Source organism: Amblyomma mixtum, chromosome 4 (genome assembly GCF_055824585.1).
Source record: "Amblyomma mixtum isolate Tamu chromosome 4, ASM5582458v1, whole genome shotgun sequence".
Taxonomy (NCBI): domain Eukaryota; kingdom Metazoa; phylum Arthropoda; class Arachnida; order Ixodida; family Ixodidae; genus Amblyomma; species Amblyomma mixtum.
The window spans coordinates 147,854,441-147,880,662 of record NC_143015.1 but is presented as its reverse complement, the minus strand read 5'-3'; the positions used below and the strand labels follow the sequence as shown (position 1 = coordinate 147,880,662).

General features: G+C 46.5%; 2 protein-coding genes across 5 annotated transcripts; one reads left to right on the top strand and one right to left on the bottom strand.

Annotated features, from left to right (window-relative positions):
• Positions 1-717: 717 nt before the first annotated feature.
• Positions 718-4,155, top strand: LOC149348691 (zinc finger HIT domain-containing protein 3). Its single transcript, XM_089588268.1, has one exon. The coding sequence runs from the start codon at positions 1,566-1,568 to the stop codon at positions 1,986-1,988; it is 423 nt and encodes a 140-aa protein (XP_089444394.1). The 5' UTR covers positions 718-1,565; the 3' UTR covers positions 1,989-4,155.
• Positions 4,156-4,563: 408 nt separating this feature from the next.
• On the bottom strand, positions 4,564-25,416 carry LOC149348690 (TGF-beta-activated kinase 1 and MAP3K7-binding protein 1-like). Of its 4 annotated transcripts, none has more exons than XM_089588264.1 (9): positions 25,225-25,410; positions 23,293-23,363; positions 23,036-23,177; positions 21,368-21,475; positions 18,736-18,844; positions 15,852-16,041; positions 12,474-12,597; positions 9,958-10,077; positions 4,564-8,330 (listed from the first exon to the last, which is right to left on the bottom strand). In XM_089588264.1, the coding sequence occupies exons 1-9, from the start codon at positions 25,360-25,362 to the stop codon at positions 8,208-8,210; spliced, it is 1,125 nt and encodes a 374-aa protein (XP_089444390.1). In that variant the 5' UTR covers positions 25,363-25,410; the 3' UTR covers positions 4,564-8,207. The 4 variants fall into 4 exon arrangements, with proteins under 4 accessions (XP_089444390.1, XP_089444392.1, XP_089444391.1 ...); XM_089588266.1 differs by lacking the exon at positions 25,225-25,410 and adding an exon at positions 24,864-24,995; XM_089588265.1 differs by lacking the exon at positions 25,225-25,410 and adding an exon at positions 24,331-24,511.
• Positions 25,417-26,222: the final 806 nt, after the last annotated feature.

The window sequence follows — 26,222 nt, the reverse complement described above, 5'->3', positions numbered from 1 at the left end:
GTCGGTTAGCCGGCCGGGCCGTTTCCGCTGGCGCTTGGACGTTGTGGCAAATACAAACCTGCCTACCTGCTTCTGTGACAATATTAGTTGTACTCTATTTATTGCTTGCATGCATAGCGTGAAATTAACCCAGTATGTGCGGCCGTGATATGGCCCCTAGAAGTTTTTATGACAACGCGACTGCTTTCTTAACATCTAGGACGTAGCGTGCCCAAACCACAACTGCGAGAATGTGTCGAGTGGTCATCACACCAAGGGTGTATCTGTGGCGACACTAGGGGAATTTTTTTTTTTATGATTTGAGAACTGAGCAGCTCTACTGCTGTGACCACTCTGCACATTTCTCGTATGAGTCTCGGAGGCATTCGTCGTTAAAAATCACAAAGTACTCATTTCGAAGACTGGCGGCGGCCGCGCATTGCATGCAGGAACGACTTCAACTTTATGAATTATGAATTAACCCACGCAAATACCACCATGTTGCACTCGTCAGCATGAACACGGGGTCTCCGCTTCCCAATTCATTTTTTTTTTCTTTGAAAAATCTGCAAGTGCAGCGCCAGGACATGGCGAGCCGGCTCGGGCAAGTTTCTCATGGCCATGGAGGAAGGAAAAAATTTTCCCTCCTCCAGGCTCATGGCTTGAACCATACGCAACGGACATGGGGCTGGAAGGTGTGAACCCGCAAAATGTCTGTTTTTTCACAAACTGAAGCTACTATGGTATATAGCTATTTTAAGCGCTAAGTGTTTTTGAAAGAATATTTGCTCTAAAAGTGTGTCTGTTAAATGCAAAAAATTATTTTGGCCGCATGAAAAGAAAGCCCTATCTAGCCACGGGCCATGAGCAAATTCGCTGCTCGTTTACGCCTATCTGTTTTTCTGCTCATTTATTGAGATGTACAGAAAGCATATTTCATTACAGGACATACTGGTTGCAGAACAACCCTTCTTTGTTTGTGTTGTATTTGTATTCCTGCAGTTGTAAATATTTAAGGGCCAAGCCAAGTACGAGACGTACCAACACCTTTCCAACCTGGGCGCTGCCATATTGTTTCCGGCGGCGGAACCGGTTTCTAGCAGTCCAGAGAGGAGGCGTTTCGCCGCTTCCACCGTGCTAGCGGGAGGTGCCCACTGCTGTCCAGGGAACAATATGGCAGCGCCCAGAGAGCCCTTTTTTTGGATGAACGGTGGCGCCGTCTTTCCCTCTTGGTAATTCAAAACTCTATGGTGCGGACCACGACCGGTGCGGACCATGGTGCGGACAGACTGACGGTGCGGAGCGCGGGACCGCGTTGTATTGCTGGCTCAGCTTTATGTTACGGAGTACTTCATTTTTGTAGAGAAAATAATGAAAAAAAAATTATTGGTAGATGAAAACGGAGAACTGCTTTAGATGAGGCTTTGTTTATCTCTCTGCCGTGCGTGTTTTTTCCCATGTGCGCAGTAGAATCTCGCTTCGGCAAGGAGACCGCTACCGCGTGCCGTTGCTGTTTCAACGAGACTCAACTTTCTTCTCCAGCTTCTTGCCCTGTGATCTAACTGGAGTCGCCGAAACGCTCGACCATGGTGGCTGCTGACCAGCTGTGCGGTGTGTGCGGTCGCGGCGAGGCACGGTACCGGTGTCCGCGCTGCCGAACGCGCTACTGCTCGTGCGGATGTTACCGGGACCACAAGCAGGAGGAGGGCCGCTGCGTCGAGCCTCCCGCGCCGGCACCGGAGACGAGTGCGGAGCCCGGCTACCGGTACCCGACGCCGGACACGGTTCCGCCAGAGAAGCTGTGCCGGCTACGCGAGTCTGAGGCCGTGCTGGAAGCTCTCCGCAACGGGCATCTGCGCCAGCTGCTGCGTGAACTGGACGGAAGCAGAGACCCCGAGCGCATGCTGGGCACGCTCATGCGGGAGCCCATCTTCGTGGAATTTGCGGACGCCTGTCTAGAGGCTGTCGGTGGTGCTGGTGTTGGTGGTGCTAGTGAAGACGCTTCTTGAGACGAGAGAGAAAAGTTGGCGAAGACTGATGGGAGTTGGCGCGCCATTCGCTTGAACGCGTCTGTCAGTGCACGGGCGCTGTCGGTGATGTGCGTTGGGAGGAATAGTTGTAGTAGTGCTGTTCGAGTCCGCAGACATCGTGAACACATCAGCGTTTTGGTGGTGGAACGTCAGCTCATTTAGTGTACCAATTTGCGCGAGGCAAAATGCACGTGGTGTAGAGGTCTTCCCTTGTTTTGTTTCTTCATTGAAACGTGCAAGACTGTGAGCTTGTCATGCTGTGCTTACACATCACTTGTTGCGGGATTAGCAAAACACATTACACATCACTTGTTGCGGAATTAGCAAAACACATCACCGTCGTAGTGCCCAGGTATTGATGTCAGCACTGATAACAATCGAATGTGATGCTAGTGCCATTCGGCGCTCCCTTTGAAATTGCTTTTACCCACTGTACTAAGTTCGAGCTATTGGAAGCCTTTTTTCTTAGTGGAATCGAAGCAGCCATTGCCAGTCGCTTTTCTCGTGGCGTTTTCATTCTACGGCGTCGTTTCGTAAAGGTAGGCTTGGCAGCGCCAGCAGAAAGCAAATTCGGGCATGGTTGTGTCACGAGCCAGAAATGTACCTCTTATTTATGAACCATTGTCCAATATGTTTTGTAGCTGGCTGTCATGTACGAGATTTTTTTTCCTTCAAGGTATGAACGTAAATTTTCTCACGTGTTGTTCTTCCTTGTGCAAAGCCTCTGAATTTTTCACCCTTTATGTCAAGAGACTGTCACAAACATTCACAGCTCAGGCTGCTGGGAAACCACGCATGTAGAAATAAACTGGACCTAAGCTTACTGGCTAAGCGCATTAATCAGCGAAAGCTGTCTGGAATTAGCGGTTGAGTGGTCTGGAGCTGCAGGCCCCTTTTGATATTTCGCAGGGAACTGCCCAGTTGGACGTCTCTATGCTCATGTGCGTACTCTGCCTTCTTTTGCTTGCAGTCTCAGTTTGACTGTGTTCCCTGCACATTTCAAAGATTTTCAGGGCTGCTTGCACAGAGCAAATAAGACTGCCCAGTTCCCAGTCTAACCTTATTCACAGTCAAGGCCCTCCCCTGGATTTGAGTAAAGGAAGGGCGCATAACTGGCTCATTTTGTCAGTGGACACCTGAACCGCGCTGTGACAAAAAAAAGCGGGAAGGTTGAAACGCGGGTGCCGCGGCCAGGACTGGAACAGCGTTGCTTGTGGGTGGAGTGCTGGACGAGACTAGAAAGCGTTGTGCATGACCAGAGACACATACCTGATTCAGAGCGTTGCTCAGCATCATGGACTGCCCCTGTCAATCCTTCCCGGCACAGTCTGGGGCCTGCTTACTTTGAGCAAATTAGAGGGTCTTATTGCCACTCCAGCCTTATTCGCAGTTTTGACCACATTGGTAGAAGTGGGTTAGACCCTCCCTTGGATTTCAGGACGGGAAAGGCGCATAACGGGTTCACTTTGTCAATGGACACTGCAACCACGACATGAGAAAAACGCGAACACTAGCTGGAAGCAAGCTTTTTTCCCCGTGTTTCTCTATCACAGCTTGGTTGAGTTGTCCACTGGCACAGTGAGCCAGTTATACGCCTTCCCGTCTGGACTGGGAATTTTATTTGCAGTCTAAAATCTCTTGGTCTTGAGGAAAGAAAAGGTTCCTGCCTGGTTCACTTCGTAGGTGGACAATTGAACAGCGCAGTGCAAAAATGCAAATGCAGCCCGCATAATGTGTTACAGCTGCTGTTGTACCTCTAAAATGGCTTCTGACGAAGCTATTACAGCTTTTGCTATAAAACTGTCACAACTGGTTACATTACTTTAAGTTTTGCAATATAGCAAGCTTGGTTCTCTTGCAAGACATGCGAATTTTTGCCTTGAGCCTCAAGGAGCAGGCTTGTGTAACATCACACATTCTTTTGCACAGTAAAGCCACCCAGTGGATCGTGGATCATCACAGATAACACAGTCAACTTATATTTCCAACTGTAAAGAGACTTTTTTTTTTAATTATGTGGAACTGGAATTAAGGGGTGCCTTTTTAATAAGTGTTACATTTCCAGATGTTCAAATAAGGCAACTCAGATTTAACTATTTCAGAAGGACCAACGCATCAGTTGAAATAAAGTTGGGGTTCGCATTAACAGTCCGCTGTGTGTGTGTGTGTGTGTGTGTGTGTGTGTGTGTGTGTGTGTGTGTGTGTGTGTGCGCGCGCACGTCTGTGGTATATATTTCATTCACTTACCTGCGACACATTCTGCTACAGCGTTATTCTGCATGAATGTCTGTATTTTTATACAGTGATATGGTACAGCCCTATTCAGAAAACTTTGAATTTCTTTACACACACAGAAAACACAGTAGCAGTAAAAATGAGCACGGGCTTGATCAAATATATTCTTTGCCATCACTCGCAAGCAGTCTGAAGCCGTGTTTCAAATTTTTCATCACTGACACTGCAATCAGTGATCGAAGCAACTTTCATCATGATACATACGCCATTAAACATGCATCCAACTTTAGAGTGCATCAAGTAAAAGAATTCACACAAAGCGCTCGCAGCTTCTTTAATTTTTTTGCAGCACTTGAAGATATGTCGCCACAAAGATGCTCATCGTCGCTCAATGTCACATCACTCCGAATGTAGTTTTATCATATAAAAAAAAAGAATAAAATTTTTAGCGCATCACATGACTACATTCATAATCACACCTTCTTTCCACACTAAATGGCTATCCAACAAAATTTTGAATGCTCGAAAATTAAATAGAAAATACATTGAGAAAGAACAACAAGGTAAACACTTCACTGCTCTGAAAATCTTTTACAAAGGACATACACAGGACATCAGATCGACGGTTTTGAAGTTCCTTTGAACAAGCTTTGGAAAAAGCACTAAACAATGCCCATGACCTGCACCTGCAACTGAAGTTGGCGCTGGCCCTCATGGAGAAAGGGGCCTTCATAGCACTCCCAGAGTGCTGCGTAGCTTTAAGGATTAATAGGGACAGTCCCCTGCTATGCCCACAACATTAGAATGCAACAAAGAACCCTACTGGCCACTTCGCTTTTACTAAAAACTGCTCACAGAGGCATAATTTCACAGCCTCACTTTGCAAGGAAACTTCACAAGCAAATTTACAGCACAGACAGTGAGACAGCATGGCACCCACATTTGTTTCTGCTCTCCACAGTGAGCTGCTGTTCACAAAAAAAAAAAAAATTGCTGAATACAGGACATCTTTCCACTGGCGAGGCCAAGGTGACAACAGCCTTAGCATGCACGCCCATCTTTCCCCATGTAGTCAATACAGCACACAGTTCGCATATTACCTACCCTGTATTAACCTTCTCTGTGAGTAAACAACTAATGTTAATAGTATTATTGATAATGCTCTAAAACTTTCCACACCCAGAGGTATATAGGGTTCGACATCCCAAAGTGACTCAAGCTATGAGGGACGCCGTAGTGAAGGGCTATGGAAATTTCGACCACCTGGGGTTCTTTAACGTGCACTGACATCGTACAATACACGGGCTCTAGCATTTCGCCTCCATTGAAATTCGGCCACCGCGGCCAGGATCGAACTGGGTCAGCAGCCAAGCACCATAACTTCTGAGCCACTGCGGCGGCTCCACAGCCAGAGGTAAAAGCACCACCATCATGAGTGATAAAAATGCATAGATACACTGAACGGTTATCCAGAAGAATGATCGGAAACCAAGCAATAGACATCTTTACGGCCGCTCACATAGCCATCAAGCAGAGCTGGAGCTAAGCCTCTAACTAATGAACACCAAACAGCCATAGACAAAAAGGTCTCTTCGATTTGGCTGCACTTTCTGCACTAGCTCAATGAGTACATCACTTTCGCATTTGTTTTGCCCTTTGTGCTTCCATGCTCATTTTGCAAAAGTGCCCGCCTAGTGCAGCACGAGTTCTTGGCTGGCTTGCACTCTCCAAAGTGGAAGAGTGCAGCTGTAGTGCAACAATATGGTGGCGGTCTTGTGCAGGCCGGAAAGGTATGACCGCAGCCTTAATGAAATGATGACTGTTCATTCTTGAAAGAAGGTGGGTAGCTCTTTGTGGCATCAAAACTGTAAACCTAAGCGGTCAAGTTGAGCCCTATGAGCGTCATTTCAGTGCGTATTCATAGCTCATTTGTGTGTAATACATAGCGGCTTTTTTTCCAGTAATACGACTTTTTCTTGGTGGCTGGTTCATGGCAACACTTCAATTTGCTGCATGAAAATTCTTCAGGCGGTTCGGGATTCTGCGCTGATGTCCGCAGCATGCAGTTGAATGTAGGTAATTTGGTGGCGACGCCAAGACTAGCGGATGACCAGGCCTGCACTCGACCATTCGTTTCGGACACAGCCACTGCCAGGCTGCATTTGAATCGCCTGAACTGATGCTGCACGCTTGCTGCATGCTCATGGCATAGCCACGGAACTCCACAGAACTAGTCCAGCAAAGTGCAGCAAAATCAAAGAGACCTGAAATACAAGGATGCAAATGTCTGGTTCAGAAAGCCAAGGTTTTGTTCGAAATTATAACAAAAATAGCTTTATTTATTACATCACATATGATGCGAATGACAAATGGTAAGGCCCGTCTCACCGCTGCCCATATAAACGCGACAAGATTACATGGACCCCAATCGGATCTGTGTATTTTTGCCCTGTCCATTGTCTGGATCGCGAATATCCACATTAGAAAGGTGAAAATACGTGTAAAAAGTTTGGCCCCAACAAAAATTGTTCATAATTCGAGTCATCCATATTAACGAGGGTCGCATTAATTTGGCACAACTGCAATATGATGAAAACGCCTTAATAGACAGTAAAATTACAAAAAAGCGTATTCAGTCATGGCGACTTGCGGAGACAAACGGTTTCCAAAAAACACATGCGAGGCAGTGCACACAACACAAACAAACACTTTCAATTTATTAAAGATTAAATCATTGATTTGAACTCATCTAGACAGATACAAGTCTGGTAAAGCGCAAAGCAAGTTCTTGCAATGATTAAAAAACAACTCTGTACTGGCAGCAACAGTTCCTGAAGGTCACACAGAACTGGCTGCTCAGTGATATCAAGAACGAATAGTGTTTTCTCCATAGTCAGTACTGACACTATGAGATAGCACTGCAATAACATTAGAACACTGCTGTTACAACAAAGGAGACTTAGTTAGCTCCCCTTTTCTGGATCTGACCTCTCCGCATGCCTCAAGGGCCATGACACGGCAGCACTCCAAAGCATTTGCATCGAAAGTGCCCTTCAATCAGTGGAAAGACAGTGTTGACACTGCCACGCATCTGTGCTGCAGAGCAATCTCACCATGTTCATTGCACATGCGCACTGCTAGCCACTGTCCTCAAAGTACAGGAATTAGAGTTGCAACATTGTCGCTTATGACAGCGAGGTATTTGCATGTTGATGCTCTCCCTTGGGCATTGCGTGCCCCAGGTTACTAAAAAAAATTTTCTTTGAGAATAAATGATATAAACATTACATATACACACTGGATTATCATCAATTTAAACTTCATTAATTTAAACTGCCAGTTTATGGAACCAATACACTGGTTCCATCAACATCAAAGGTATTAAACAGGCTCCCGCTGCTTCAAACTTTATACATTTCGAAGAAATTTTGAATGTCTTTCTAGTGTGAAGTATTTAAACTTGACTGCACAACTTTGTCACAAGAAGTAGGATGAAAAGCCTACACATACAATTCCTTCACTTAAAATCTCAGACGTCACTGGGAATGTCCTCGTAAATGGGGATAAATAAATACCGGTTAACCACATCTTCAGACTGAGTTTCCAATGACAGTTTCCACTGAGTGCCTGCTGAAGACTACGACTACTACTCATATTCTCCGCAGCAGCAGTGATATGACACGTCTTGTGGTGAGATTGGTCTATGTTCACATGTTTCGCAAGAAAGCGGGAACAGTACGGCCACTGCATATATACCGTTTTCTGACCCTCAAAACAAAAACATGCATAACTGCTGTGATCCGGATGCATGTCAGTTTCTTGAACATGCAGTATTTCACACATGGCAGAAGCACTTGAATGGTCGAAGGAAAGTACTCAAAAATAAAACTATTTCCAGAGACCACTGTGTATGGTTATAGTGACATTCTTCAAATAGTGCTGCGAAGGCTGCTGCCAATGCTGTCAACGTGCTACTGCCTCCAGGGCATGCGCGAGGGGTGTAAAGTCGACATAGGGATCCACGCGGCCATCAGAGGGCGCCACAGGAGGTGGGGGCAGGGCTTCCTCCTCACACAGCGACACCACCTGGAAATAGGACAACATGCGTAATTATATTCCAGAAGGTGGCAGCTTTTTCTAGCACTACAAAAGAACAAGGATCTAAGTAAATTTACGGCACCTCAAAGATTCAGAGAGCCAATAGACGCCAAAGAAAAATATGCTAGTTGTATCGCGCATTTATAATAGCAAACCAGCACAAGAGATGTACGACAGAGAAAAAAAAATGCCACACACAAGCAACAGTGCGACCATCTAAAGCTTTGAAGTGCAGAAAAAGGTTCATACATTTAGCTACCAACAGAAAACTAGCAATAAAAGCATCTCCTTTGATATGCTCATTGGCATCATGTATAGAGATGCAGTGTAGATGCAAAAATTTTATGTCTGCAATGTTTCATTTCTTCATCGAGTGGAATTTCACACTTCTTGCATAGGCATGCACAAAGGGGGGGTACGCAAATTTTGTCCCCTGTTCCCTGCTACTAAGAGACCTGTGCACACCTATGACTTGTAATGTCAGTGTGTACTTTACAACCAGTAGTCTGATAACAGACTGCCATAGTATTCTTGAAAACAAGGCCCAAGGAATCTTGTGAGCATTTGTCCTTGTAGGGGCTGCAGTCAAAAGAAAACGCACAAGTGCTTGTCACCGTAAGAATACCAAATCATCCGGAACGCAGACAATGCAGTTAGCACTTTGCTTTGGGGAAGTTTGGTTCGTACTGGAAGGGGACACTGTGCAACAGGATGAGGACACAGACGCACAATCACCTGCTGATTCAGTGGCCCAGACAGCTGTTCTCTTCGAACGGTTCGTTGTTTAAATACTGAGGAAATAGCAAGGTGCAGTCTCGGTTGAAGAGAGCACAGCGGAACAGGATGAAGGCGCAGTAAGGTGCTTGTCCTGTATTCTTGTTTCATGAGCTTTTGCATGTCCTCATCCTTTTGCACTGTGCTCACTTCAACCAAGACTGCACGCTGCCCTTTCCCCAATATCAAAAAACAAACCCCTTGAAGAGCAAACAAGTGCACAGAAATGAGGGGACTACCTATCATATACAGTAGAATCTCGATGATACGATCACAGCTCATACGAATATTGGAATGACACGAGTTTGTAAAATTTCCTGGCCAAAGTGCAGTGTGTACAATGTGCAGGATCTTGGATGTTCCAAACACAAACATGCGTGCCACCGATCACACCTTCGAGCACTAAGTGCCACCTACACATCCCCAGGTTGCGATCGCCACTCGCGCAGTATGCACCGAGAGCAACGAGCAGTGACGGTGTGGCCGCAAATAAACCTCATCACCTGTAAACAGATCTGCGTGAATGCACTTATCGTATTACTGCATATAAATTTTGTCTGTTTTGAATGATACGAACAATTTCAGAGGCCCCGTGAGAGTCATATCATGCAGATTCTACTGTACACATGGACATGAATTCTGAATTGTGGAGTTTAACGTCCCAACGTGACACATGGGATATGAGAGACGACATAGCAGAGAGCTCCAGATTAATTAAAGCCAACTGTCTGCTGCCTTCACTCATACATAGCCCCCTTCAGAGGCTAAGCTAAGCCCCAGTTTCCGCAAGCGAACGGCGTCACAATGTAGGGCTGCACTGGTGTAGGCCCCGTACACTCACCATGAGGGTGACTTCGTGTGGCCAGTCAGCGGGCAGCTGGCAGTGGTCGAGGAGTTGGGACAATGCCTCTCGTGCACTGCCTGGCTGGGACGCAAGCCGCCCCACCAGCTGGTCCGCTTCCTGCACGGCACACAACCACACGCACAAATGCACAAAGGATTCTGCGAAACAAATGCCTCACGTAGGTAGCATGTGCGTAAGTAAGGCCAACACCTTTGCTGAAAACGAAGCGAGTATGAGAGAGCCTTGGTTTACAATAACTAGTTGACAAATGATCACTTCTTACTTTCCCACTACAGTCAACTCTCAACGATTTGGGCTTTTAAGGGACTGAAAATCTAACTGAGTTCCCCAGACCTCGAATTAAGAAGAGCCTTATCGCTACACTTCATGCTGGCAGGACCAAAGTACCAGAGCCCGAATGAAATGGATGTTAGAATTAAGGGAGTTTGAATTAACAAGAACACACTGCAAAACGAAACAAAGCAGAAACGAATGCAGCGAGCTCGCGTCTTATAAACTTCCCAGACTAAAAATATATGCTCCTTTCCCAAATGAGAAAATTAAGAAAGAGCAATTCCACTGTCTTCTTCATTTCATTTCAGTGACACTGCCTGCCTTTTTGTGATGCATTCGCTAAAAAAATCTGGCCATTTTCCAACCAATCCTTCCAATTCATTGCATGCTGCTCTGCAATTTTCAATGCCAGCCTGTTACGTCGGTTTTCAGTTTATACTAGAAACTGCTTGAGCAAAGAGAAAAATACAATCCTCAGGTGTTGGTGTTGACTTGCTGCAAGCGTAGTTAAACCTCGACAGAACAAAGTAAAAGCAGCCACTAAATGTATAGTTCAATCACGACACTGACTACACCAAGTTAAAGGTGCACTGAAGAGGAATCTGAACTTGTCTTTTTGCCGCGGGAACTCGATCTACACGTTCCTAGCATTCTTAGAAACTGCGACTTATTGCCCTGTATGGGCGATTTCCCAAATTAAATCGAATTAACGGCCGGCTCCCGCCCTTTTTTTTTAATTCTGCCTCGTACGGTGGGCGGAGTCGACCAACGCGTGGAGTGCCTTTCACCCAGTCTCGTGGCGGCTTGCCGCTCTGCCATCGGCGGAGTAATACGTAGTAGTCCGTAGTAGCAAATAGTCCGCGCGTATTTTTATTTCTGCGGGCTTATTTTGCGGCTATATTATCTGCGAATGAAACTATTTATTCATGGAAACCTAAAAAACAGAATAAAGCGAAAGCAAAGCCTCCACGGAGCTGGCTGAAAGGAACTTCACGCGTTGGTTGACTCCGCCCATCATACGAGGCAGAATTAAAAAAAAAAAGGGCGGGAGCCGGACGTTAATTCGATTTAATTAGGGAAATCGGCCATACAGGGCAATAAGCCGAAGTTTCTAAGAATGCTAGGAACGTGTAGATCGAGTTCCCGCGGCAAAAAGACAAGTTCAGAATCTTCTTCAGTGCACCTTTAAGATCTGGCTGCACAGCTACCAAAGGGTGAAAATGGCACATTATAACATGGCAAACTTTCGCAAAGTCAGACTTCAACAAACTGAGATTATACCATAACGTCTTGGCTGTCAAGGGAAGAAAATAGATTACCTCATTTTCATGTCACTTTAGAAGTCGCGAGAGCTAATACAGTGACCCCAAATAGGGAAAGAAAGAACAGGTATGCAGAGGAAGCTTTCTGTAGTAAGGTATGGTATGATACATAGTATTAAACCGCTCAAGGCTGCACATGGACTATCACAGCTGTCACAGCGGAGGGCTCTGGATTAATTTTGACCTCCTACAGTTTTTTAACATGCACTGACATCGCACAGGGTAATTTTTCATTTCGACTCCATTGAAACACGGCCATCGTGGCTGGCATTTGATCCCGTGACTTAGGACTTGGCAGCCGAGCGGCATAGCCACTAAGCCATGCCAGTGGGTACTGTTATTGAATCATTCCAACACGTCTTTCAATTGCTTAACAGCCTTTGCAACTTATAGCTCACCGCAGATGGTTTTATGGTAGCCGGAAGAGAACACATCACAACTGGCTGGTTTCTTACAGTACAGAGTAGTATAGCACAGTATAGTTTCCCACGTAGAGTAACCAGTAAAAGTTTATGGGATGCGTGCACAGGGGAACAGATATACCATAGCACAGCTGGATTGCAACCCAGTTGCCTGGTGCTGTGGTACCGATACCAGCGGGTGTACCATGCTCATCCCGTCAGGTCCACAGGCATTTCAGCCGACTGGACTGATTGACTGTACTGAAATAACTTTTTTTTTTTTTTTCATACAGCCGCATCCCAATAAACTTCCGCTGCCAATTGTACAACAGAATAGCACGCTTGTGGGTGTCTCCTTGAAAGTGCACACAGAAGAGGTGCACGAAATGGCATTGAGAGGAAAGGTTTACGAAAAGACTGCACAGGCAACAATGGGCACTCTGGCCCCTTTAAAAAACTGGGAACCATATAAAGAAGTCTGAAAAGGAGGATGCACCTGCACTGAAATGCCCGAGCAGTCGAGGGCCGCGCAGAGACCATCCGAGAGGAAGACAAGGCGGCAGCCGGTCTCCATTTTCAGAGGACCGCACAGCTCAGGCTCATTGGACACCGGGTCAGGCCTGCATGGGGCACACTGTGCAGTTCAGTCGTAAAACCAAGTTCATCCGGGCTGTTCAGCTATTTTCATAACCCAGGTGAGAACGAAAATACAGTGTGACGTTCTGTGCGTGAGCTACCAGGGCCCATATCTTCGGCGGAATCTTCTCTGTGCTCAACCGTCCTACTCCCTTGTCTCCCCTTAAACGGTCCGCGTTCGGCGGCGCCGCATAGACGGAGCCCCCAGCGGCGGCAAAGCCACTGAAGGGGTACGGTCCGCGTTCGTCGGCGCCGCGTTGACGGAGCCCCCAGCGGCGGCAAGCCACTGAAGGGGTACAATGGTACAAAGGCGCCGGCGGGAGGGAAAGCCAGCCCAATTAGGCTGCCTGGCCGTACAAGGACACAGGAGAGGCTGACAACCCGACAAGAGAAGAAAGCTGCCGGCGGGAGACAAACGACATTCCAACGAGGGAGGTCGGGGGTGCCGCGGCGCCGCCGTGGAAAGGAGGAAGAAGGAAACATTCCAGTCGGGAAGACAGGAGATCGGGCGTGGCCGGCGGAGCAGATATAGCTGGCCAGTGCGGACGAAAGGCACGCGAAGGACGACATCGGACACGAAAAAGGGTCCTTCAGCGCCGAAGCCGGACGGCGCGCAGCTTCTGCCAGCAACCGACGGATCGCAACTCCGGAGCCCCTCCATCGCCCCCATGACGGCGTCGCCACGTAAGCTCGGGCACCCCAGCCTCTGATGTACAATGTATAATTATTGATTACATCATTTTGTTTAAACTGAGCCATTCGGTGTCTTCTTGCCTCTCCGTCCCGTGTGGACCTGCGCATTATGTGGGGTCGTCACAACAGACCACTGCATTGTTCTAGGTCAGGGACTCTCAATATTCTTAGCCTCGGGGAACACCAAAGGGTGGTGCTGAGAAACAGCACATGTCTTGGTTCTGTCCTTTCCTGTCTGGCATACATGCAAAGAGGAGCACACAGATGCATGGCCCTGCAAGAAATGGCCAAATTCAATAAATAGCGACTGCAGAGGTGTCGTGGATAATTGTGCCACTAGCAACTGCAGTATGATAAGTCCCACAATAATTTGGGTAAAAGGAAAACTGGGGGCTGAGGATTGCAGGGGTTTAGGCGTTTGAGGGACCCAAAAAACACTCAAAGGGACCCAAGTGTTCCGCGAAACCCAGCTTTTCAACCACTGCTGCACAAGAAAAGAATACAGCAAAACCTCGATTATATGATCGCAGTCAACATGATTTTCTGGTTGATATGAATTCGTAGAATTCCCTGGCTAAAGTGCATTGCATACAATGTGCAGGATTTCACGTGTTCTGGACACTCTCCCATGCCACTACAGATATAATATGAGCACTCGAGCTGTGACCGCATTCTCAGCACTAAACTCTAAGCTAAACTAAACGCTGCCCAGATACAGCTAGTTGCGCAGTATGAGCGGTGAGCATGCAGTCAGAACTCTAAATCCCATCAGCTGCAAACAGATATGTGTGAATGCATTTCCCATGCTTGTGCATGTGAATTTTATTTGTTACAGATACTATGAACATTTTTCGCAACCACATGAAATTCGTATCACTAAGTTCCACTATAAATGCTCTTCCCAAATAAACTGGTGCCTCCTTTGTGCTCTTCAATTTCACACACAGCTGGTATTTCTTGCTTTGCTTTGTGCTCCATAAATTCACACACAGCTGGTATTTTTTGGTGAGTGTTCTTTGAGAGGACACCGAGGACAGCTGCATCCAATTTCCTTTCTCAGCAAGAACAGATTGCTTGGCTCTATGTGCCTCTGGTGACGTTTGTTTCTCAGCAAAACATGCATTCGTAGCTCGGAGAATCCTGTTTAAAAATGAAACACACTTCTCCCTGTTACTTGGCTCAAACTTATGAAAGAGGCCGATGGAAGGGACCCTCACCAGCACCACAAGTGCATCAAGGGTCAAACTTGCGACAGCAAGACTGAAAAAGAACTCCGTTTGGAAGTGAATGGCGGTATTCTGACATCCTAGCAATCTGCTAGTGAAAAATGGCCAGTGGCCAAACACCTGTACTTCTTTTCTCGCCCTTTGCTAACTTTCAAAAGCTCCGTTATCGGCAAAATCGGCCTCTTTGCCATTCGAATGTAGTAATCTATCGGTACAGGGCAACTTCAATTCACCCTTGGTGCCCCTTTAACAACCAACTGCATCTGCTAGTGTTACTTACCCATCTCACCCAGAATGAGTTCAAGTGGGCACCGTTCATATCCACACAGCTCTAAAAAAAAAACAAAGCCACAGTGCAAGAAGTGCCACCGTCGGCTGAGTACAAAATGAAACAGCATCCAGGAGACAAGGAGGAGACCCACAAATGCTATCCTCGCGGTCACTTCAGCCCGCTGGCAGCAATATTGCCACCACTCCTTACAGTGCCAAATTCTGCTTTTTCGGAGTGCCATGCCCGCAAATAATGCATGCAAGAATTATTTCAAAGATGACTGCATTACATTCAGTGTGCTGCATCTTACCTTTTGGTGCCTCAACAGCCGTAAATCTGGCGTGAAAGTATGCCAGATTGCCGATCAGTTAGCAGGAGTGAGCTGTGAAACGACATTTAAATATTTCTGCTACAACATCGCTGACATGGCAGTAACTTTAAATGTTATTTCGCAGCTTCACTTCTAATGCATCATAGGCAATCTGGTCATACTTTCACACCACATATGCGGCCGCTGGGATACCAAGAGTTAAGAGGAAGCTCCAATAATGTGTTTCTCTTTCCAAGCTCTGCTTTTTGCCCATTTTCACTGCTTGCTCCTAGCACCAACAATTTCCTGCTGCTCTAACCAAGGAGCTCGCAAAGTGGGTTCAGCAGAATCACTGGGTTTTTCAGAGCAGACTTTGAGTTTCTTGAGCCCTTAAATCCATACATGACTTAACCTCCCCTTATTTCGAGGCCAATCATACTACCAATTGTGCTTATAGCTGACTGCTTTGCAATAAAGCCAGTCGCTGTTTATTAAATTTAGAGATTTTTTTGTAGTGTCTAAGCAGCCACATTTTCTTTTCTGCATGCCTGTCAGGCAGGACAGGAAGAAAGCCAAGTTTGTCGGTGCCATTCAAACACTGTTGGAGATCCCCGAGGTTAAAAACACAGAAACTCCAGCTCTAAGCATGCTAAGTTTGAATAAGCAAGGCAATAACTAAACTGTTCACCACGGTTAGGGTTAGTCATCATCTTTAAACCAGTTGCTGTTTGGACGCACCCGTCTGGGCGGCGCCGGCGTGGGTGTGCACCCAGGCACCGAGTGACAGGAAGTGCCTGCTCTGTCAGGGTGCTTGTGTCGAGGCCCAGGTGTGCGAGGCGTGTCAGCTCATCTGCGTTGCGAACACTGTGCTCCACTGTCAGCGGCTGCGGCTCTTCTTCTCCACGCAGCAGCAAGACTCGTGTTCGCCCTGCAACACCAGATGGCAGCAGCAAGACAGTGGCGTTACTCGAAAGCAGCGCTTAGCAAAAGCCACTAAATTTGAGCCAATGACCCAGCCTAAAAACCCTGAATCAACATTTTGGGTACCTATGTAGTTTCTTCGATCACTACTGTCATCAATGGGTCAATGGGTGCACAGTTGTAAAGAACTGTGATGAACGGGATTCCTTGGTCACAAGGGTATGATAAAGGTGGCCAGACAAAGACAAGTCACCCTGCAGAAATGCTGGTTGCTGGAGGAAAGAGGCTGCCCATCCCACAGGGACCCCAGAGCCGAGGGTGGTGAGTGGGCCAGAGCCCTTACCCAAGTTAGTTTTCTTATGGAGGGGAGGGTCATCCCATGGAAATGGACACTTACATATAAAACTATGTAAATGGAACAGGAAGGTGTTCTGGCTCACCCAGCATCCCCGGTTCTGGTGTCCCTGCCTCCTCTTGTTCAAGTTAGTGATTGAGAAACCCATATAGGTAGCAAAATGTTAATCCCTTAGACCTTGACCTGGTCAGCGACTGCAGCTTTTTTTTTTTTCTGCTATGACAACTGCACAGACAGAATTTTGTCGGACTGCTGACTGCATAAACTCATTTAGCACATAAGTGCCCCCCCCACCCCATTTCTGTTCTTCACATTTTTCTTTTCACAAAAAAACAAGGTGTAAGGACAAAACAGTCAAAGAAAGCACAAGAGCACAAGCACCCATCCAGGTACCAAATTATCATCTTACATAGTAACAGGTAGATATCTCCGCCTTGAAAGGCCATATCGTCCACATATGGCCCTTTCTTCAACCAGCAAAAGCACTGTTGCATACATGAATATCTCCTTCAATACTGTCACAACACATTGGGGCACTTTTCTGCTAAAACCCAAGTACCACACGAAGGCTTTTCATGTGAAAAAGGCTGTACCAGCACCACCTCTTATATAACGACATTCAACTATTCACTGAGGATGATTACAAGAACAGTGGCTGTACCAGATACCCGAAAACCAAGTGGTGAGGGTAACTTAGCCCAGTGGACATGAAAACTCCCATGGACGTACTGCGGACATTCAGGACATCCGCAGGACGTCCAAAGGAGTTCCAGAGCCCACTGGGTTGCGACACAGGTAGGCCATGTAACATCTCCCTGCACTCAGCAAAAAGTCCACTCTAAGGAAAAATTGAAGCTGAAGGTAGGTTTAGCACACAAAGGGCCTGGAAAATAACTTGATTCTGCACACTGACCAATTTCACACCAAAAAGTACTAAATGCTGCCTCAGTCCAAGGGGGATGAGTATCAACGCTTTCCTTGGCTCAACTGCCGACTTGTTTGCTATCCAGCATTATGAGCACGCGGTGCATGGCAGTTGATTTTTGTCTCATATTATGCTTGAATGTGGCATTTTTCAGTTTTCCATGCCATAAATTAAAGTACAGCAATGTACGAGGCAATGCAACACCAAGGCAGCTTAAGTTTTCGGGCCAAGAAATACTGACACCATCTGGAGGGACAGATGGAAAACTAACATTAGAAAGGTTTCTGTGGTTTCACTGCCATGCCTTTCACAATAAAATTCTCTTTTTCTGGCCAGTCACTGTCACAGGTGATGCAGTACTTGGACCTAGTTTTCAGAAAAAATGGCAAGTAGTACTACTCCCAACCCTGACCTCAAACAAAGCCACTGCCAAATGATACTGCTAGGTGGAACTACAGCATAAACAAGATTGAAACTCAGCTGAGGAAAACAACTGTACCTGTCTTCCTAGGCAACGGAGCATTCAGTAAGTCAAATGTTGAATTCGAGCTTGACAACTTTTACGGCGGACTCAAAGAGTAGCTGTTTTGTTTTACAGAAAACAATATAATGTAACGAGAAGGCTGCCCAAAGTTATGTTCAGAGAACAACGAGGGCAACTGCATCCAACTTTTCTTTCTTAATGAAAACTGACTCTCCAACTCTTTCTGGCTAAGCTGATGATTATCTGAAGGCAAAAAGACACATTATTTGCCAAGAAAATTGGATTTAAAAACTTTTCAGCTGCTTCATTCAGGCTGGTGACGTCAAGACAGAGGACTCAGTGACCCGTGTTCCAAAGGAAATGACAGTTTAACCAAGCCTCAGGGATCCACACCCACAGGAAACTGTGTTCAACGCTGCACCAGTTTGCTGGCTTTTGAAAATGATCAATGGTGGTGATACCTGCATTTCATTTCTTGACCTTTTCTAGCTTACAAAAGCTGCCTTTTAAAAGCGATAGCTCTTACTCATCACGTTTCGAGATTTCGTGGGGTCTGCTACCACCCTGAGATCCCAGCGCCATCTGTGGCAGCAACTAGAAAACAGCACACCTCACATTGAGACTTGTAGCGCCATCTACAATAGCACTGTAGAAACAACCACCTGCCAGTTAACGCTTGTTAGAAGACGTTGGTCTTCTAGATGGTGGCGGCCTTTTTCAGTGACAGTCGCCATTAGTGAGTCGCAGTCTATCGATACAAGCCAATTTCAATTTTTCCACACTGTTCCTTTAATGGCAAGGGGCTTATTTTTATTTCCTTTTAGGTCACCCCAACCTATTCATTGTTCCTTTAATGGCGAGATTAGGCTTGCCAGAGAGGCTCTCAGTAGGTGCAGCTGAAACAGAGCAGAGGGAGCAAGAATAAGGCCCCACTCACCAAGGTTGGCGACATAGAGCTGCTCTCCGTCCATGACTACAGCCAATGCCAGGGAACAGCCCGAAGACAGCTCTGCTTCCAGGGCAGCCAGAGATGCCTCACCAGGGCGCTGCAACAGATACAATCTGCCCTCTTAAATAAATGCTGACGTAAAAGTTTTGATGCCAAAGGGCATTTATACAGTTCAGTTTCAGTGCACAGGTAGATGGTGCTGGCACAACTGATTGAAATGTCTGATCTGAGGGATATGCTACACAGAAAGAAATGAGGGGAGCATGTTGTGTGATCCTAGTGGCTTCCTTTGATTTGTTTATTTGCTGTGCACTTCAATGTGCAATATGCAGCATTTGAATTTGGTTCGAATTTGACTTTTTCATTCATTTGTCTAACAATACTCAGTTGAGAAGAAATATTGAACCTGAGCTGAAATTTTGCTATTTACATGCCCCGTAAATACCTCAAAGTGTTTTACTTTTTGTACAACGGCGCCGGCCATTTTTCTACAGCGAAAGTGTATAGACTTGGTCCAAATTCCAGAACCAGCTTAGTAGATTTTAGTGCCAACATAGGACAGCAGGCAGAGGAACAAGAGACCATTTTCTTTCTTTTTTTTTGCCAGGCAAACGACTCAGTTTATAAACTTGGAAAACATTGTTAGCAGCATCATTGCGACTCGCACCACCACTCACATCACAACAATGTGAGGCCTCTGAACACTCAGGACAAAAGGTCTCTCCCAATATCTCCAATTAGGGCTACTCTGCATTATCTGCAACAACCCGACCTAATCTCGTCTCATGTGGATCTCATCTGGACCCCCCCCCCAACCCTCTGCATTCCACCTAATGTGTTTATCCTCTCTTGGAATGCCCTCTGTTATCCTCAGAAATTACCGAATATCTGTTCTCTTGATATTTGTTTTCCACGTGGACATGTCATGTCTCTGATACTTTATTTCAGGAATGAGCTTTGCATGGCTGAGAAGAAGGGAAAAAAATTGGTTATGTGTAGAGTACCTTTATATACAAAACAATTTGTGTTCAGCAAAACTGAACCTAAACACAGCACTTTTATGTACTTAGTTGAAATAAATTCTGCACAAACACAAACTACATACAGCTAGTGCACTGGTTCACGAACAAAACAATGCAAACACAAGGTAGGCCAACAAGATAAACACACTAAAAGCAATAAATGTCACATAAATAAATTTTTATGTCTATGTACAAGAACAACTGGCACAAGAATGAGATGTTCCGAATGGGTTAGGTAGGAAAGACGAAGCAAAATCTGGAGCCTGAAACCGATAATTGGTGCGATGATATGGGGCATACCAGTGTTCGTGATGACAAGTTAGGTGGCAGCGTTTGTTTTTAAACAAGTCAATGGTTTCTTCTAGGAACAGCACTCGGTTTTCGATTCGAGCCTTGCACACTTGGACTCCCTATAGGGATGAAAAAGCCCTAAAAAAGACGAGGGCACAGAAAGACGGACATACACTGCACTTACTTCCAACTGATTTTGAATCATCGGTATTTATGCTCTCAGTGTTGCCTTGTGAATGATGAATGATGGAATTTTTTTTTTTTCGTATAAAGGAATAACATTAAACAATAAAAAGGTAGTAAAACCTCGTTACAAGAGACACTCAAGGGGCCCGAGAAAGATGTCTCTTATAACCAAGGTCTCTTGTAACCAAAAATTCTAGAAACACTGAGGAGTTGGACTAGATAAGTTCATCCGCGTTGAATACATCGTCGGGGCTGTAACCGTGAAGTAGCTGAGGAGGAATTTCACGATCTCTCAATGAGGACACGCAGTCTGTGATATGACAGTTCTGGTGCAGTGAGACAGTAATCGCAACTATGTGATGTGTGGCATGAATCGAGGCAAGGGAATGAAAAGTGCAGCGCATGCGAGTTGGTACGATGTCGGCCGCGTTGCGTGAGCATATCTGGGTTGCCTCTCTTCTAAATAAGTGAAGAATTTACTCTAGGGACCCAAAAAAGTTGCCCTTAGTAACCGAGTGTCTCTTGTAACCATGTCTCTTCTATGCAATGTTGTTAACATGGCAAATATAGGAAAACCAGCCAAACCACTTTTAAATGTCTCCTATAACCAAGTGTCTCTTGTAACCATGTCTCTTGTAACGATATTTTACTGTACATGGTCAACTAATGACTGGAGAATCTCTTTGCAAGCATGCACAAAGCAACCATGACAGGATAAATGAGAAGCACACTGTGCCTGTCTTCCTGTGTCCTCATCTATTGGGAGTTTTTCTTCATTCCTATAATGCCTAACAAACTCTGCAGAACCATACCACTTCTCACTTACTGTTTCCTCAAGGGTCTCTAGAGAAAAAAACAGCGCAGGAACAGGGACACAAAAAAAGAAGATGACGGGACAGGCGCTGACTAGCAACTGAAGGTTTATTGCACGGAACACAAAAAATATACTCTACAAACAACCAGGAGCAAGTATGATCGACGCGATGATCGCCATGATCGACACGATGATGATCGACGCATGAGTCAGCGCCTGTCCTGTCGTCTTCTTTTCTTGCGTCCCTGTTCCTGCGCTGTTTTTTTCTCAAGATGTACCAACTCGCCGTTTTACTCAAGGGCCTCACCTGGTCTGGAGCCTGTAGCAGCTCATCCCTTCTGCTGAGCGTCGGCTCCAGGCTCTGAAGCCAGGCCTCATGCACGGCCTGGAGGCTGGCACACAGCGCCCCCTGCACCTGCGATTAGTGGCCCAGCATAGCAACCGTCAACACAGCAGCAGGAAATAACAGCACCGGCCCAACACCCACTTTCTACCTAGCACACAGACATGTGCTGCAATTGCATACTGTGCCTCACTTTAAATACAGATTGCTCAACTACTCACCATGCTGTTCATTTACCTTGATACCTGCACCACATCTCTGAAAGTCTGCCAATATCTGCTGTGAATTAGATTCCTTCATCCTCACGCTTTCCAGACTGGATGTCAAAACTACTGCTGTAAACAGGGCGCCTGGGCCCCGTCATGCCATCATTAAACAGCTTTTAGCACCGGTAACCTTTCCAGACTTGAGTACACATCTGGAAGAAACGCATTGAACTGAAATGAATGCACTAGTAGATGGCACAGTGGAACCCCGATCAGAAGCCTTCTGGAAACTACTGCACCAAACTCAACACAGATAAACTGCATACGACAGATGCCCTGCTGCTGAGTTTCTTTGATTAGCACTGAGTTCTGTAGCTAAGCTATTCCAGAAAACTTCCAGTTTTAAGAGTGTTAGATCTTACTCATCCCGTTTCGAGATTTCGTGGGGTCTGCTACCACCCCGAGATCACAGCGCCATCTGTGGCAGCAACTACAAAACAGCACATCTTGCACTGAGACTTGCAGGGCCATCTATGATAGCATTGTAGTAAACGAAACAGCTAACACTCGTTACTTCAACGTCTTTCAGACGGTGGCGGCCTTTTTTGGCATTACAACTGTGTTGGTGCTGTCCATGCTATGTGGCAGTACTCACACCCACCAGGAAGCAATGTGAAAGAGCAATGAACATTCTGTTGAGACCGAGCACAGGACACAGCAAAGGAGGCAATGAACAGGGCCTGTTTTCCTACTACGGGGAAGCAGACAGAAAAAGGGGGAGGTAGGAGGGAAGTATCGCCGGCCCAAAGTCTTGACTCACAGTGGCCTGGAAATATGCAGCACACTTCTTTTTTTGAGCACCAAGTACCATTAAAGTACGATACTATAAAAATGTACTTTTGACACTGATACTCTGATACTTTCATTTTTGTCACGTGATACCTAATACAGATACACAATATGTATTGAAAGATAGTATCAAAGACGCATATATCTTTAATACATGTATTTGTATCTGTACATGTATACATGTACAGGTACATGAATCTTCGATGCTGTAACTTTTTCAGGGTGAACACCTGTACCTGAAGCCACTTCACTAACATACAGCTGACAGTCCCTTAGCAATACTACACCAATTTCTGCCAAATTTGTGCCAGCAACTCCCTACTAAAAAGTATGGCACAAAAGCAAAGTAAGAACAGCGGCTGCATGAATGGAATGAACAAAAACATTACGGGAGGCTAGACATATGAGAAAAAAAAATGCCGACTTTGCTGTTATCAGTTCTTCGTGTGTTGTGTTGATATACCGAGGGTCTCTGTACAGTCCTCTGACTCTAGGTACTTGGGTGTACTGAGGGTACTTCACATCCTGTATTTTTTTTTTGTGACTAATAAACCTTGATATGATTTGAAGGCCTCACCTGCTCCGGCTGGGAAGCGTGCACGAGACGCTTGGCAAGTTCCCGTGGCAGTCGGCGCGCCACGAATGGCACAAGCCAGCGGGGACTGCCCATTGAAGTGGCACACAGCAGGCAGCACACCCGAGCATGCTCACTGTTCACCCTGCACACACCAGGGGGCGACCGCGGCAGTGAGTGCTCCGTGTGTTGCGCGGTCCCGCCCACAGAACAGAACAACTCATGCCATTTCATGTTCGACACACAAGGAAAATACTGACCGAAATTGAAGGCAGCGGTTGTGAGAAGCCCTCGCCGCATGCCACGAGGCCCAGGTGTCTGCCGCTGGAAGCTGCACACGGTTGAACAAGAGCAGGAAGAAATTATGTTTTCAGTAAAGACGGAAAAACGAACTGAGAGGTGAAACTTTGAGAAAAATAAGAGTGACAACTAGTGAAATCCGAAGTGTGGCCAAATGAATCTAAAAATGTTGCAATGCTGCATGCATGGCTATAGATTGGCCAGCTACTGGCATTCAGATCGAACTGTTATCAGGAGTACATATCTTACAGTTCAAAATGGAAGGGAATTAATGACTACAGTCGGATACAACTCAAGTCTGCGGTGAAGCGCCGCCCACACTCAAGGCCACCGCATAGAATTCCTCCACGACAAAAAAAATAGTCCCTTGTTTAAACTCTTCTTGTTACCTAAACATGATGCCAATTACAAGAAGAAAATCAAAAGTTCTAGAATTTTGATAACTGGCTCGTTTAATAAAGTCGAGCATTAAAAAGCTGATTTCGTTTACTGTTGTGATTGGCTAGCGGAGTAATACAAGACGCCACGGACCGTGGCTACCGTGGCCCAGTGGCTCACTGAACTGTCGACGTCCACTACACAGTTCTCCTATCAAAGACCAATGGTAGATGCGAAGTCTAGACAAAACTGTTTATTGATTGAGGACAATTTCGGCTCGCTGTGTCTGCAGTTTGGCGAGTCCTTTGTTGACTGCCTTCACATGCGCTACTGCTACAAGCAAGCCGCATGGCATTCAACGCTTTCGGAAATCCACTGAAGGGTACACTGTCGCAGGAATGGTTTTTAGTGTGTGGCCGCCTGATGCCACACTTGGTCACTCTAGCTACCACTGCTTCTCCTCACACAATGTTGCGAATGTTCAGCCAAAGCATACACAACGACCTTCACATCGTGTCGAGCTGAAATCAAGGAGTAACAAAAGCAAAGCGGTTGCCATTCAACTTGCGCTACGACCGGACGGCTTCGATGATAAACGAGAACACCGCGAAAGAACTCACTGTGTCGTTTGAGCCTGTTCTGCCCGAGGAGCTTGACCCGTCGGTGCTCTCGGAGCGGGTCGGCATGTTTAGAGCGCTAGATAGGTGTTACGTGGACGGTGTAACGGTGTAAACAACGCAACTCAACGAAACAACTACTAGCCGTAGCCGTAATGACACTTTCGGCTACAAGTGGCTGTTAAGCTGACCGGCATTGTCTTGCGTTGGATACTTTACTTTCAGGGTGCACAGACGCTCACTTGTACCCGCTGCAAGCTCGCGCACGAGCTCAGTTAAATGACGAGAATACCTTCTACAGCGCTACAAGGCGGTAAAAGCGCAAAAGGCCAACCAGCTGCCGTTTTCAACTGCAGGTATACCAGGATAAATTCCTCTGAAAACCCCATTTCGAAACTTTGCCTGAAACTCGGAAAATGCGCAGCTTCGGTAGGTGGTTGGGCGTGGCCCGAGGCTACATTATATCTTTGGATAAAATATAGTTTATCAGCTTAAAAACATAGCAAGAACCTGAAAGAAGGAAAATATGCGCCTACCGAGACACTTTGTTCCCGATGGGCATTCCCGTCGTGGCCTGACATGCACAGGGAAAATTAGCGGACGCCTAGACAATCAGCTCTATGTAGACAATGCCTTGAAGGTCCTTGCAATGCCCAGCCTGAGATAACACATCTAAGGAGGCCGTCGAGACGTTTGTCGTCACTTCCGGATTGCTAACGTCCCCTTCGGTCGTCGCGCAGTTTTGGCGCGGTTTGGCGATCTCACATGACATATGTACGCTTCAGGGCTTCAGGCATAAAACCGGGCGCCGCCAAGCGCGCTCCAAACTTATTCTTCCATGGCCTGTCTGGTCCAGTAGGTTCAGAGACAACATCGCAATATCACAAAACAACTCACTCGTTTCGACTCAAGGCACACAAGGCTCACAGAAGCGCCCATGGCACGCCCCCGAGCTGACTGACACGCGAGAAAGCGCGCGCGCAGCGACATTGGTGTAGTTTCGTGCTCTGTCAGCGCGCCAACCATTTCCTCCATGGCTCCAATACATCCGCACGCGGCTCTTTACCGCATCCGCATCCGCCATCCATGGCATCCGCACCCGCGTATGCTAGCAAAGGGAAGATTACAAAACGACGCCTCTTCCTCGCTTCCAATCCCCTTCTTTGGTCGCTCATGCAGACATCACCGAGTCGTCTCGATCACCCTCAAGCATATGCTTGGCCTCTCAGCTGTCAGCAATGAGGAGGAAAAAAAAACTAAGCACACACCGTTGGGACTCATATGACTTATATATGTGAAGGAGTTCGCGGAACTTCATGACCTAAATGCCAGGACTCGCCACTCAGATCATGATCTCAATGTAAGCCTGAGCGAGTGCGCCGACCTATGGAATGTTTTATTTATTTAAGGAGCTTTAAAAGGGGCCGGCTCTCAGTGAATACCTGGGATCATATAATAACGGCGCGCCGCTTCACAATCTCGATCCAGCAAGCTTTTTGATAAGCAGTTATCTGTAGTCAAAATATGAAATTCAGCGTCTTCGCGCCATTCCCTAGCTATCCTCTTCATTTTTTGCACGCGCGCGGAAATATCCCGAGGGGGGGGGGGGGGGGGGGGGAACCTCCCGACCCGCCGGATCGACCCCGCTGACTGGCCGTGGCCATGGTAGCTGCGTGATGCCTAAAAGAACCTAACCAATAGCCATCTCTTGACGGAGATGCACAGCAGCGTGAGACGGAGGAGGGTGTAAGCATGAAACAGTTGCCAGAAAGGGCTCGCCAACCTACGCGTGCGATTGTGGGCTGCATGTATATTATTTTGCCCAGGTGTTCATGACGACACAATGCAGCAATTGAGCAAGTTTACATACCCTCCTCAGAAGGTGTTTCAGAGCC